The sequence below is a fragment of the Phlebotomus papatasi genome, chromosome 2 (assembly GCF_024763615.1).
Source record: "Phlebotomus papatasi isolate M1 chromosome 2, Ppap_2.1, whole genome shotgun sequence".
NCBI classification, from domain to species: Eukaryota; Metazoa; Arthropoda; class Insecta; order Diptera; family Psychodidae; genus Phlebotomus; species Phlebotomus papatasi.
In genome coordinates, this window is record NC_077223.1 from 99862277 (window position 1) to 99876393 (window position 14117).

General features: G+C 29.7%; 1 protein-coding gene across 1 annotated transcript in view; it reads left to right on the forward strand.

Moving 5' to 3' along the window:
• Window positions 1-14117, forward strand: part of LOC129800389 (homeobox protein caupolican) — a 99276-nt gene that overhangs the window by 51461 nt on the left and 33698 nt on the right. The window contains exon 3 of the mRNA XM_055844731.1: window positions 12381-12490. Within this exon, the coding sequence (XP_055700706.1) occupies window positions 12381-12490 (110 nt within the window). The remainder of the gene's footprint in view (window positions 1-12380; window positions 12491-14117) is intronic.

A 14117-nucleotide genomic window follows, 5' to 3' on the forward strand; every position in this document is an offset into this window, starting at 1 on the left:
GACAAAAAAACTTAAAAGAAATAAAGGTGCTTCGAAATAATAATATTAATAAAGGAAAATAAAAAAAAATACAGTAAAATATTTAGCACAGTCATGTACTAAAATAAATTTCAGGCTTGAGAGAAACAATATAAAAATAAATAAACTAGAAATACTGCAAAAATCATATAAAAAATACAATAAGTAATAGTTTTTCAAAATCTTGTAAAATATCTGTGCTGTAGGAGTTAAATATCTTTTAGAACATTTATGTACTAACTCAAAATTAATAATTCAATTTCATGAATAAAAAATCATATTTTATTATAATTCTTTTTGCATTTGGCTTAGAAAATTAGAGTGATTCTCTATAAAAATTAAATTCTACCAATTAGCATTATATTATAATAATGCAGATCGAATTCTTCTCTGTAAAGTTTAATGTTTTACTTACATTTGAATTAAAGTCATTGCTTTTTATTCGAATATCTTAAGGTCGATTTGACTCTTTTCATTATCAAATTAAATAGTTTTTGTGAAAAAGGTAATTTTTTCATGTGCGTATTAAGCCTGAGATACAAATTATATTATAGTGTACAATAAATTGAAATTATTTAGAACAGCCCTGCGATCTAGTAACTCTTTTAACTTAATATTATGTTATTTGAGAAGAGGTTCTATTTATTTGGTAAAGAAAATAATTATTAAAGTATAAGAAGATTAAATACAAAAAGTTATAAATTAAATATTCTTTAGTACATGCTTGTACTAAATTTATTCTTCCTTCAAAATTGATTTTTATAATGAAAAATCATTTACATAGTTAAAAATTTCTATAAAAACATCTAGAATTCTATTGTATTTTTATTTTAAAATAAACTTAAAAATATGCATTACTTATGTATTTAGTACATGCATTTGCTAAAAATTGTTTGGTAAATAAATTTCATTGAGGCCATTTACACCGCCGTATTGGATTGAGATTGAATTGTCCTAAAATCGGTTTTTGGGACAATTCAGTCAGAATCTAATACGACAGTCTAAATGACCTCAATGAAATCGTTTAGATTGCAGCCTTAGATTAAGACTTAAGTATCCTAAATCCGGTTTTAGAACACTTCAATCCCAATCTAATGCGGCGGTGTAAATAGCCTCATTTTCTTTAAATAAATTTATTAAGAGAATCATTATAATTTTTTCGGCTTTCTGTAAGATATGTTGAACATTACAATGTTAACAAAATAACTTATTTTTAGCATTTATCTTGAAAGAAAAACACAAATGGAATAAACATTTTCGGTCCGTAAATACAGCAAATTTTTCATAAATCATTTTAAATTATTCTTGAGCAGTCACGATGGTTCATGTCTTAATTCTTAATATTCTTTTTACCAAGAACATTTAATGGTAATGATGAATTAAAAATTTATGGTTTCCATTTTAATTATCTATTTATTAAATCTTATTTTTAATGACCAATTTTACAAAAGTTCTGACCTAAATGTTATAGCTAAATTGTACTATTGCTGTTTTGTATACAAGTCAATTAAGGTGCAAGATATATAAAACTATTATTGAAGTGAAAGACATAATGGAATCAAATGACTAATGCTGAATTACATTACATTATTGTTTAACATATTTTAGTGTGATAGCTCCATTATGTTTTAAAATAAATAACGATATATTTTTTTTGAACCCATAAACATTAAAGTAAAGCATTTTTGTGAGAATTAATGAATAAATGACTGTAATAAATTGTCTTAGCGGTAGCTGTAATAAAAGCACTCTCCCAGGCCAAAAAGGTAGCTCAGCCAAGGTATTCGAGAAAGAGACTGTTAAGTCGGGTGTGGTCACCCCAAATAGATAAATTTTTTCGCCCCTGAGGCATGAAAATGAAGATGATTGTAAATTAGAGATTATCGTCATCTCATGAGAAACGTAACATGGTATTTTGAGGGTGTGAAGGAAAATATTTGTGTGGTTATTGTTATGGAAAACATCCACTCTCCTCACATTGTTGCCCATCAAGAGATTCCCAATTGATCTTAATAGATTTATCAAATTAACTCAAATTTACGATCTAAACCATTATTGCCATTATTAGAGAGAAATTCTCTTTCAAATTTGTTTCGCCTTTTAGGTCTTTTCGTTTGGACTTTTTTTTTCGAAATGTTCTCTTTTATTGTATCAAGTCTCGTGGAGATGGGATTAATAAATTTCTTTTTAGATCAATTTCCTTGCACGTCGCTGATGGTGGGCTTTGCTATTGGGACAATTAAAAGAATTAAATAAAATTTTTATATATCCAAATTGACCACCAACCAGCAAACTCTCTAGAAAAGGTGCTCTTTTCTCAGTGTTTTGCCTTCTAAATAATTTATTATAAAAAAAAACACCATAGTTAATTGTACAGGAATACTGTGCATAGAAATTTTGATGGAGAATCTTGGCGCCAAATAAGTGAATTTCTATGCAAGAAAACATTGAAGAATTCTGGGATAGAACAACACATTGCAATGATAATGGGAAACATTCATAGAAATTACTATACATTCGTAAGACAAACATGTTATCGACGAATGACATACATAAGACATAAATATTTTCCACCTTTTTTGCAATCTTTCTCAACCATCTCATGTTTAATATTAGTGTGTGAGAGAAAGAGCCTTCCATTTGCAGAATTTTTGCATATAGAAGACAATTTATTGCACATAAGTGAAACACCTCAAGTGTAGTCTGTGTTATTAGATTAAAAGATGCGATATGAGAGATACATAACTTGTAGATAAAAGCTTCAACCATTGCCATTTGTTGGGTTAAAAAGTCACAGATATTGCTTTTGACTTACATAATACAATCTTATCTTTTAATTGGAACTGCAACTGAAGTATACAAAGTTGCATCTCAGCTTAGAATAACTTAAATGCCAGAGATAGATTTATATGCATAAAATTTTAATTCTTGATATTCAAAAAGTCAGTTAATTTCGTTACTTATGCTCTTCGTTTTACTTAAGGTAAAGTGCTCTCGAGTCGACCGGTGGTCAATATTTGAATGTTTGATGGTGAATTTATATAAAATTGTCACAGATTCGTATTGATTTATGGAATAATTGACCTATTAATGATAGATCATACGCCAAATATTAGTGCAAATATAAATAAATTGAATAAATAACTCTACCGGTCGACTTGAGGGCACTTTACCTTATTTAACTCTTAACATTTTGAAAGTTAATTTTATCTTAAAAGTAGATCTTTCAAGTAAAATTCTATACCACTTAGACAAAACCCGGTAAAGAAATCGTTAAATAACTATATTAAAAACAAATAATTTATTATTATTATTATTTGTTTATTTACTCAATTTTTCTAAAACAAAAACATAAAAAATGATTTCGCATTATTTGCCCGTAATATACTAAATCGACGGCTCAGATTAAAAAACGAATAGATCGCGAATGGTCAATTTTACAGGAGAGCGATTTCAAGTTCAGATTTTACATGCCGAGTAGGGGAAAGTGACCATGCTTGATACGATCCAAGCTTGATAATAACTATTTATTTTCTATGTTAATCAATAGTTATGACTTATCGCAATATATTTCAATAGCTGGTGCTAAGCATCACATTTCCTAAAAAAATTAGGATCCTAGCTCTTTTTTCCTAGTTTCACGAAGCAAAAATCAAAAATAGGTGCAAAACTGTAATTTTGATACATGATATTTTATAAGTATTTATTAATTAATGTCGCTGTTCAGGAAAACTACTATCATAGGCACATAGAGGGTTCATCAGTATTAATATTTACGTAAAAATATTTTTACTTGGGGACACTGTTTTTGTGGGTGGTGACAAATTCATAAATTCTACCTGTGTCCATCCTATATTTTAAAAAGGGTCTATGAATGATAATTTAATTGTGGCAACTCTATCATTAGATGTGATTCTTTCATAATTACACCTATTATAATCCGCCAATTTTATCGACAATTGACATAGCCTTCAACCCTGTTGCCTGAATTTTAAGGTTGCAGAGTGACATTTTCATGGACTCAAAGTGAAAAAATGGTTTTCGCTAGTGCCCTAATGTCATAAAAACACGGCTTAGAAAAATTACATAAAAGTGATTTTAAAACTAATAACCAGTCGTACAAACGATTTAAGCAGATAGATTAGAGTTCAGTCTAAATATTGATGTGCAATTTTTTGTATCCAGTGAAATTTTTGCAGTGAAAATAGGCCTCCGATTTGTCGAATCAATTATTATACAGGAAGGCCCCGGACCCGACTTGTATAAAAGTCGCCACTGAATTTTCATTTTCTTCTTGAGGAAAATCTAAGAATTTCCAAGAACTTTCAGAGGTTGGATTATGAACCTAATAAGTGAGACATTTTTTTGTCATAGTGGAGGAATCGCTTCGGTTTGTGTGTTAATCAGAAAAAAATCACAAACGTTGGACATCATTTTACAGTATCAAGCATGGTCACTTTCCCCTATAGGATTTTTAAGATTTGAAACCCCTATAACTTTGAGAATAATTAACTTTCTGGTATAATATTCACAGGGAAGGTAGAGGGTGTCAAGAAGTAACCGAATAGCGAAAAAGCAAATTTTGCCAAAAATCGACTTATTCGACTTATATTCTGACAAGTCGACATAATGTATGTTTTGCAAGTTTTCAGTAAAAGTTCGTTCAACCCTAGCTAAACACGATAAAATTACATTTGCGTCTAGATTTAGAATGCTCTTCGATATCCAGTTTAGTTGGTAATGACTTCAAAAATGTTTTAAAATTAAATTTAGAATTCAAATACCATCTAAAAAGAGTATATATTACTAGTGAAAAAACGACTATTTTTCTCTTACAATATTCTAAATACAGATAAAATGAATTATTTTAACAAACTTGGTTAAAATCTGACATGTTCAACTAGAATAATGTAACAAATAATAAGACAATGGGACATTACGATGACTATTAACATCCATTAACCTTGGAATTAAACCAATATGTCAAGGATTTACATTTAGCCGATGCACTTAAGAAACTGAATAAATGGTTTCAAGTATTCTAAAGATTCAAATGGACTCGAGAGTATTAAGTCTGTAAAATTTAGCAATAAATATTTATTTAAAACTATCATGCACTGAAGGCTTATGATCACTGTAAAGGCATTTTCCATAAATTTGCTTTACTTGATCCTTTACAGCCATATTTCACATGTTAAATATTTTCGAGGATCAGTCTGAGTCGATTTGGGCACTAAACCTTATCATCTGTATATTAGGGCCCAAATAGACTCAGGCTGATCCTCGAGTATATTAACGAGAATATTATTTATTATCGAATTTTAAAAACTAAATACTCTCGAGGATCAGCCTGGGTCTATTTAGGTCTGTACGCTGTTCTTCTTAATAATAAGCTCAATTGGTGGAGCACTCGTCTAGTTAACGTAAAATTTAGCAATAAATATTTATTTAAAACTATCATGCACTGACTGAGGGCTTATGTTCACTGATTAGAGGTCCTTTCCATAAGTTTGCTTTAGCTGATCATTTACAGCTACATTTCACATGTTAAATATTCTCGAGGATCAACCTGAGTCTATTTGGGCACTAATCCTTCTCATCTGTATTAAGGCCTAAATTGACTCAGGCTGACCCTCGAGAATATTATTCATTATTGAATTTTAAAAACTAAATACTCTCGAGGATCAGCCTGGGTCTATTTGGGTCTGTACGCTGTTCTACTTAATAATAAACTCAATTGGTAGAGTATTCGTCTAGATCCTGTGTGGAGGCATGAATTTTTCCTATCTCTACTCCGGAGAAAACTGAATGATTTGAGTGTCATTTTCTCTGATTGACAATTCTCTGTATATAAATACAATGAATATTGAACATAAAGTTCACGAAATTCGCTTAATGCCTAACGCACAATAATTTTTGTTTTGTAAACATGTTTTTGAAATTTCAATGAGAGTAAGTGAGATCTAGATCTAGGTATCTCGCTCGCTCTCATAGATAATTTTGAAAGCAAATTTGCAAACAAATGTTGTTGTATGCCGGGCATAAATCTTTAATGGTTAATGCAGATTGGCTGTCAAAAGAGTGAGTTGAGACACAAACCAGAAAATATTAAACTTGATCTTCAATTCAAATAATATTTTTCCATGTATTGTATTTTATACTTCTGTGTTTTTAATAATTTATTAATAAAAATTGAGTTAGCACTGATGACTAGAGCTCATGGTGCGTGTCTTAGCTAATAAGATTTATTTTCTGACTATTTATTATTTTTAAATTTATCTTTTTTATACTTATTATTATTTGTGTTTTATTAAAAGGTAAATTAATACGTATTTTCTTAATATTGTATTTACATTTATATAGTAAAAAATCTAATGATACAGAATTAAATAATGAACTAAAAATATTAAAAAAAAAAATAAATCTAATTATTTAAAGTATTCATTGCGTATTCTGAAGTACTACATCAAATCGTATGGAACAATAATAGGTAGAAAAACTTCAAATCAAAGTCTTTGCGATTATCTAAGACATATACCATAAAAAACAGTCATTTACATAGTTGTCTATGTATATATTTTCCATAAAAACTGAAATATTGAACATTTTCTTTACTCAAAACTCATAAAAATGGAAAAAATAGGAATGTACAAAAGTTTTGATTCACACTAAACACCACATAACGAATTTATCCTATTGTGATTTCTATACGGTTTTCTGATTTGTGTCTTTGCTTACTGTCTTTTTTTTTTAATTTTGATTGTGAATGTGCATAGTAACACTGGAAAAATAATAGGATCAAATTTATCCTTTTGCAAAGGATGGATCAAATTAACATGTTTGTTGACGCATGGCAACATTAGCATCTCCAATGTTCTATTATGATAAATGTGCATTCAGAGTTCGGAATTTGATCCACCTCTTGCAAAAGGATCAAATTTGGATCAATTTGATCCTTTTATTTTTACCAGTGAAAGAATAAATTCAACAGTGATTGTTGATGAATTTTGAATCTGGTCATAATTAGAATCCCATCTATTACAAAGTAAAAACACCTCTATCTTGGTCCTTCAAGTTGAATTAAGTATGAGGCATAGGCGGGAGGATATCTTAGTGATGATATGAGGGCAGCAGAAATAGAAGTAATTGATTACTATATCCAATTAATTGACTCAATTTGGTATTCACATCTCGGATCTCTCAACAGGCACTTTTGATATCTCCATATGGTGATTTTATTTCATTACTCATCGCTCGATACCACGCATTTCATTAAAAGATTTTCATTATAAAATATCATTTCAATACAATGTTGAAATTGGTAGCTATTATTTGATCCCCAAGAGAGTCAAGTTTTAAGTGTTGTTTCGCCAGAGACAAGAGACATTCATATAAGAAATAGCACATCTTTTAGCGTCACTTTGAGCAACTTCTTGCACGAATATCGCGCGATTGGGGTTATTCAGCATTTATTTATTTTTCAATAAATTAAACACAATAAAATATACTACCTGACACTCGATACTGATAAGAGGGAGTCGTTGTTAGCTGTTGTATAAGATTGTAAAATAGTGATTTTATATTTTGTTAAATTTGCACTTTTCTGATTAAAAGTCCGACCATAAATGTTGCTGATGGTGTTGAACGAAACACCAGTGCCGAACTGGGAGAGAATCTTCTTTTAGAGACAATGTACAAGTCAATAACATTAAACATTGCTATATCTGCAGTGAAAAAAAATAATAATCTACTTAAAAAAAAACAAATAAAATTTATTTGAAAGTGTTTTTCTCTAAAATATTTGAAATTAATATTTTTAAATCATAAACTTGGCTTATTAATTATGAAAATTCTCTAACAAAAACAGATAATAATTTTTATATTATTAAATTGAATCTATCAATCAAGTTATTAAACTAAAATAAATCAAATTAAAACCCAAAAAGCTTCTAGGTCCTTTATATTCTTCTTGGAGCTTGTCGGGTTTTTATCTGTTCCAACAGCCTGGTGTGATTTATTTAAATTAAAAATGAATAGAATTTATTATTGAAAAAATAAGACAAACCACGTAGAATTCTATTTAATTTAACGATTTTTTCTATCCTTTAAAACCAAATAATGCTTATGAAATCTAAGCCTGGAAATAAAAAGAGTCCTGTTAATGGAAACTTTATTTAACTTCCTTATTCTTTATATTTAAAAAGTTTTTTTTAATATAAAAAAATCAAAATTATTAAAATCTTTATATTATTAAAAATATGTCAGAAACAAAGTTGTTTTTTTGTAATAAATATATTACGTACTATGGTATTTCATGTCTGTTATGGTTTCGACATTTAAAAACAAAATGCTGAAATAATAAAAGAAATCTCATGATCGATGTAAATAATATTTTTAATCCAATATTTCAATACCTGTAGCCCCTGTAGCACAACTATCCTAAAGGATCCCAATGGGAATCCCAAAAGATATTGTAATCCCAAATGGTTCCCAGGTTTCTCAATGGGGATACCAATAATGGAGTGTAAGCAAAACCAAATCAATCCCATAGGGATCTCAATGGTGAATGAAATATCAAAAGAACAATAGAGAATTCCAATAATGGTAGAAATTTTTAATTCAACTTAGAAAAATATTAAAAATTGCCTATAGGGGGAAGCGGGGCACCTTTAAAATTGGATTTTTTTCACATATTTTTAAATAAAATTGAGCCTTATCATGATATAATTTAGCAGCACAGACAGATTGAGAAGCTAAATTGCATTATGATATGGCTCAGTTCCTCATAAATATAGGAGAAAAATTCTAATTTCAAAGGTGCCCCACTTTCAAAAGTGTCCCAATTCGCCCCTTAAGTTTCTTTTCTCAGTGCGCTTTTCTAAACAACAGCAGATACAACAATTGTTTATACATCTAACAGTCAACTTTTAGGAATATTTCTTATCAATGCAATGAAAATTTATTGTTTTCTACTTTGTCTTCTTTCTATTTTCCGGGAAATTGAGCTTCTTATTGAAAGTTTTTTTTTCAGCTTGTGATCTTGAGACCCTGTTTATTCAAATAAACACAGAAAAGGCATGTTAATAGAGTACAATATACTTCCTTTGCTGTATCGTCGAACACTGTTGCCTTCGAACTGTGGAGTATTTCTTGCATTTTGGATTAATTTTCTCCACTGTGTGTGAAATCCAATGAAAAAAAAACACAAGATAAGAAGTGTCTCTCCTATAATATTTTCCATTAACAAGAAACTGGTGATAGGCAATACCAGCCCAGTGTCGTCTTTCCTTCTCCACCACTCTATCACTCATTTACATGCAACTTTTGATACTCTCCTCCAGTAATGTTAAATGGCACATAAGAGAGAAGATATGAAGGAAAAAAAAAGTCCCAATAGACCATGTGGTAGAAGCGTACTATCGTGAAAATAAATGTTAACTTGTAATGAAATTTGTTATTCGGCTTCAAATTGATTTCCATAAGTCAGCGTTCATTGAAATAAATCACAAACATTCTTTTCAGACATACCAACATTACGATAACACACAGCTTGACCTCTTGACACTTGTCTCACCAAACACCACTTTTACTCACAGTCTTTCCATTTCGGTGCCTTTTTTTCTGGTGGTTTTGTAGGCAAGAGAAAATTTATGAAGATTATTTTAAATTACATCGAAAATTACATGGGTGGAACATTTGATTAAATTCCCGATGTTTGGGAGAAAAAGAATGTCTCCCAGTCAAATGATTTATGTGATGAAATGCCGAGATTTGTGTTTTTCTTTCTAAATAATAGAGAACGATTCACTATAGAAACTATTCGAAAGTTCAGTAAATAATTCTGATTCTAAATTCCATGTGAAAAATTTGTTGAAGATGCGAACCCCAGGGTACAGCTGTTTTTAAAAGTATTTTACTTTTTGGCAAGGGGGAGATATTGGGGTTGGAAGTGGTGTACAGTTGAAAATGAAGTGCTTGGAAGTCTTTGGAAGTGGAAGTGCCCGATTATAAAGTCTTTTCTGCTTAATTCCATATTTTTCAGACTACGCTACTCTTAGTTAAGATTTTTAATTCGAATGGCAGTGTAATTTGAAAAGATCTTTTTTGACATTTTACAAATTCGGTTATGGCTATGAAATGGAGCAAATATGCTCAAATTTATTACAGCTTAATTTGTGTTGTAATTTTTCCGAGGAAATATTCAGCTGAATAATAGTTTTCTGACTTTGAAAAAATTTGACATATATTTTTTTTAATAATTTATTGTAATATGTATTGGATGATTGCATAAATTCGTGGGACTTTTTCGCAAATGTAGTTAAGGGGTATCCCATAGAACATATCCACCATTTTTTGTAAGATTTTAAGTGTATTTACGTCTCTTCAAAAGTATTCTTCAAAAAGGTCGATTTGTGCTTTTGAGAACTTTCACAAAATGAGAAACGAAAAGGAACATTTGTAATATTTAATGTTTGCATAATTTTAAATAAATCTAAGTGATGGACTTCCGTAAAAAAAACATTTTAGAGGTTTATTTAGATCGTGTCCTTGCTCTAAAGATGATTAAAAGTGGCTTTGAAAATTTCGAAATAGGGATTTATCCTTCGAAATATTAATTCTATTTTAAACGGTCTCTAATATTTATGGCCATAGTGTGAGTATCCTAGTGGAGGAAAATTTTTCGATAACAATTGAAGAGATTATTAATATCCTGGAAAATAATTTTGGAAAAATTTCTCTAATACAACAGTAACGGAAAAAGTCCTGCAAAAAATAGCCAAGCGTGTAGCAAAAGTTAATTAGCAATCACTAAAAACCTTTCCCAAGAGTGCAAAACGTTTCAATTCTAAAGAATTTTGGAACCAGGGAGAGAATCAAGCTTAATAAAATGTGAAGATACATCTGAAATGCTGAATTAGTTGTTGCACTCGTACTTTTGGATTCTTACAGACTTTTCAGCACAGCATCAATAATTGCAAACGACAATACATTTTTTTAGAGACTCTATCTTCCAAAAGTAGCTTCACTGGTCTATTAGGAAAATTCAAAATATGTTGATACCCTTTCGTAAAACAAAGATAATATTAAAGTACTGAAAGTATGCAAGTGCAAGAATATCTGTCGCTAGAAATTCAAAATATAATATAAGCAAAATGTTAGAAGTATGCGGAATAATAAATTTCTTGAGATATTTTTTTTCAAGTTTTCCCAATTAGATTTCTCATAATATTAAATAAATTATTGATTAGTAAGTGTAAGAAGTGCATGAAGTGCTGGAAGTATTGCAGCATTTTCGAGATTGTTGCGAATTTTTGGAAGTGCGCAGGGCTATTCAATGCAAATTGTGGAAGTGCCTGGAAGTGGTGTACACATTTTCACCCTAATATCTCCCCCTTGCTTTTTGGAGTATATCAACATTTTAACTTTAACAATATTTTCAAATATATTTTAACAAAAACAAAAAAAAATAAAATATAACAAAGTAAAATATGTTCGAAATATTTAGATATTGTCTTTACTTAAAAAACGTATAGCTAATAAAGTTTAATGCAAATTAAAAATTCTAATCCTAAATATTTGCTAAAAATAAAATCACGCTAAACACATTTAAACCTAGATAATTTGTATCGAAAGTTCTTAATTGAGAAAATCCCTATTCAACTTTATTCCGAACAATTCATATTTAGTTATTTTGTGCTATAAAACATTTTATAAATTCATTTTATAATTTTTTCTCTTGTGGTTTCATGTGCGAAATATTTTCGAAAACAATAAAATTGCCATAGACATAATAAATTTTAAACTTTCAAAAAATTTAAAACACAAAAACAAAAACAAATGCTTTTAATTTCGTTTAATTTACGGTTTCAAAATTTGTTTCAAAATTTCGATATTGAGAAAATTCCCAGTCATCATTATTTCGAATAATTCATACTTATCTTGTTTTATAAAATCTTTAATAAAAAACCCTCTTGTAACCCCATGTTCGAAATATTTTCAAAAATAATAAAATTTCTATACAGATAAGTTTTAACCTTCAAAAAATTATACAAAAACAAGTGCTTTTAATTTAGATTAACTTTCGAAAAAAAGTTTCGAATTCGAATTATTCCTTTTGCAAGTTTAGTTTCCATTTAAATTCCAATTTGTCCACTTCGATTTGCGAGTTTCAACTTCTTGGAGACTTACCGAAAATCGAAATTTGAAACTAAAGTATCGCCAATGATCAAGCAACAAATACATATACTTTCGGTTTTCCGAACACTCTTGAAATATAATTTCAAGTGGATTTATAACTCTTTAGAACCAAAAAGTTTCTTAAATGTTTCAAACCTAACGTAAGGGTCTTATTCGTTTTCTAGGCAGGAGCTCTGGAACTGAAAGAAAATTTAGCAGCTGGAGGAACTCCATGGCCCTACCCTGCGGTTTATCATTCCTACGAAGCGGCGTTTGCCGGATACCCCTTCAATGGGTAAGTGTATCAATTTTCCATTCAAAAAGATTTTCCTAGCCACACCAGGGCAGACTCATTGACTTCCACTGGGCTTCGCTTAAGATAGAAAATTGTCTACCGAAATCGTGTATTTTAGGAAGTTATTTTTACATTCTCTATCGCCAAGACACATTTCGATTTTTTTTCTGGTCCAACTTGAATTGTGAGGCAAAAGAGCGATGGAGAAAAAAATGCTGAAAAATTATTGTTGAAAATGTTCTTTTAATTGCGGAAACATTTGTGTGTGAAAATAACAAATTGGTGTGGATTGATTTGGGTTTTCAACTCATCATATTACTTGGGGAGGGAGGTTCTTTTTTTCCTTTTTGCCTGGTCTTTTTTTCTACTCCCCGTAAGTCTTTTGGGAGAAAACTTGTGTATTTTCTTACCATTTGTACATGCAATATCGATTCTTGGGGTCTCATGGTAAAAAAGAGAAGATACACAAGGCATTGGAACATGAATTTATGTCACCAATGAGTCACTTGAAGACTCTCTTCGTGGTAATTCATGAGACGAATAATATTTTATTGTTGGCGATGAAGAAAAGTTGCAGGATGTACGATAAAATCTGTCACGTCTGTTTGTAATAAACGAAATGATTTCTTTTGTATATGCGATAAATATTATATCCACACGACAGGAGGTGATGAGAAATAAATTATTGAGAGATTTGACTAAAAGACGAATGACTATGGATCCAACCATTATAATTATTTCCAAATTTCTTTCATATAATACTAAAATCCGTGATTTGAATGTCTATTTAGATAGTTGAAATATTTGGCAATATCGACGAAATATTGCCAAAGTTTGTATGTTTTATTGATTTATTTCAAGGGCTGATAACTTCTATTTAAAAGTTTGAACGTTTGAACTTTCCCATAAGAAATTCATAAAATATTTAGTTGTTATCAACAATATCTTAAGACAAAAACATTTTAATCATCCCTAAATTTAGTTACTTGAACTAAGTATCATTAAAATACAAATTTTGGAAATAGAGCCCTTATTTGAGTTATATGCATGCAACAGAAATATGAAAACGATTTAAAAAGAAAATAACTGTAAGTTAATCTAAAACATTTTTACTAAAATATAGGGTAAGTGTGCCAAATTTCGGCATAAGTTGCATCCAAGCGCAAAAGTCTCAAGTTTGAAATGTAATATTTTTGATACAAATTGATTTTCTTGTTACTTGTTTTTAAAGAGTGTTGTTTGAAACCTTATAGACAGTTTACCGTCTTTATTTTCTCTTAAATCATTCTTAATACATTTTGAAATATATAAAATGTAGGCACAGCTTTGGTGGCCTATTTCGGTCACCTTCATTCTCTTAGTTTCTTGTCCTTCCGGAATTCTTCCAATACAATGTCTGTTTCACATCATCTTATTTATCGGAGCGACATTTCTTGTAATTTTTTTACATTTCTTTTTTCTTACAATTTTTGGAGTATGCAAAAACTAAAAATTCATGGAAATTTGAGGAACAAAAAAGTGTCCGAAATTACAAACTGACCGGAATTTGGTACATTTACCCTGAAGTATTTTAAAATTCCAAAATAGAATCCCTAACAATTTCAAGACTCACAAAGGAGAATGGTCA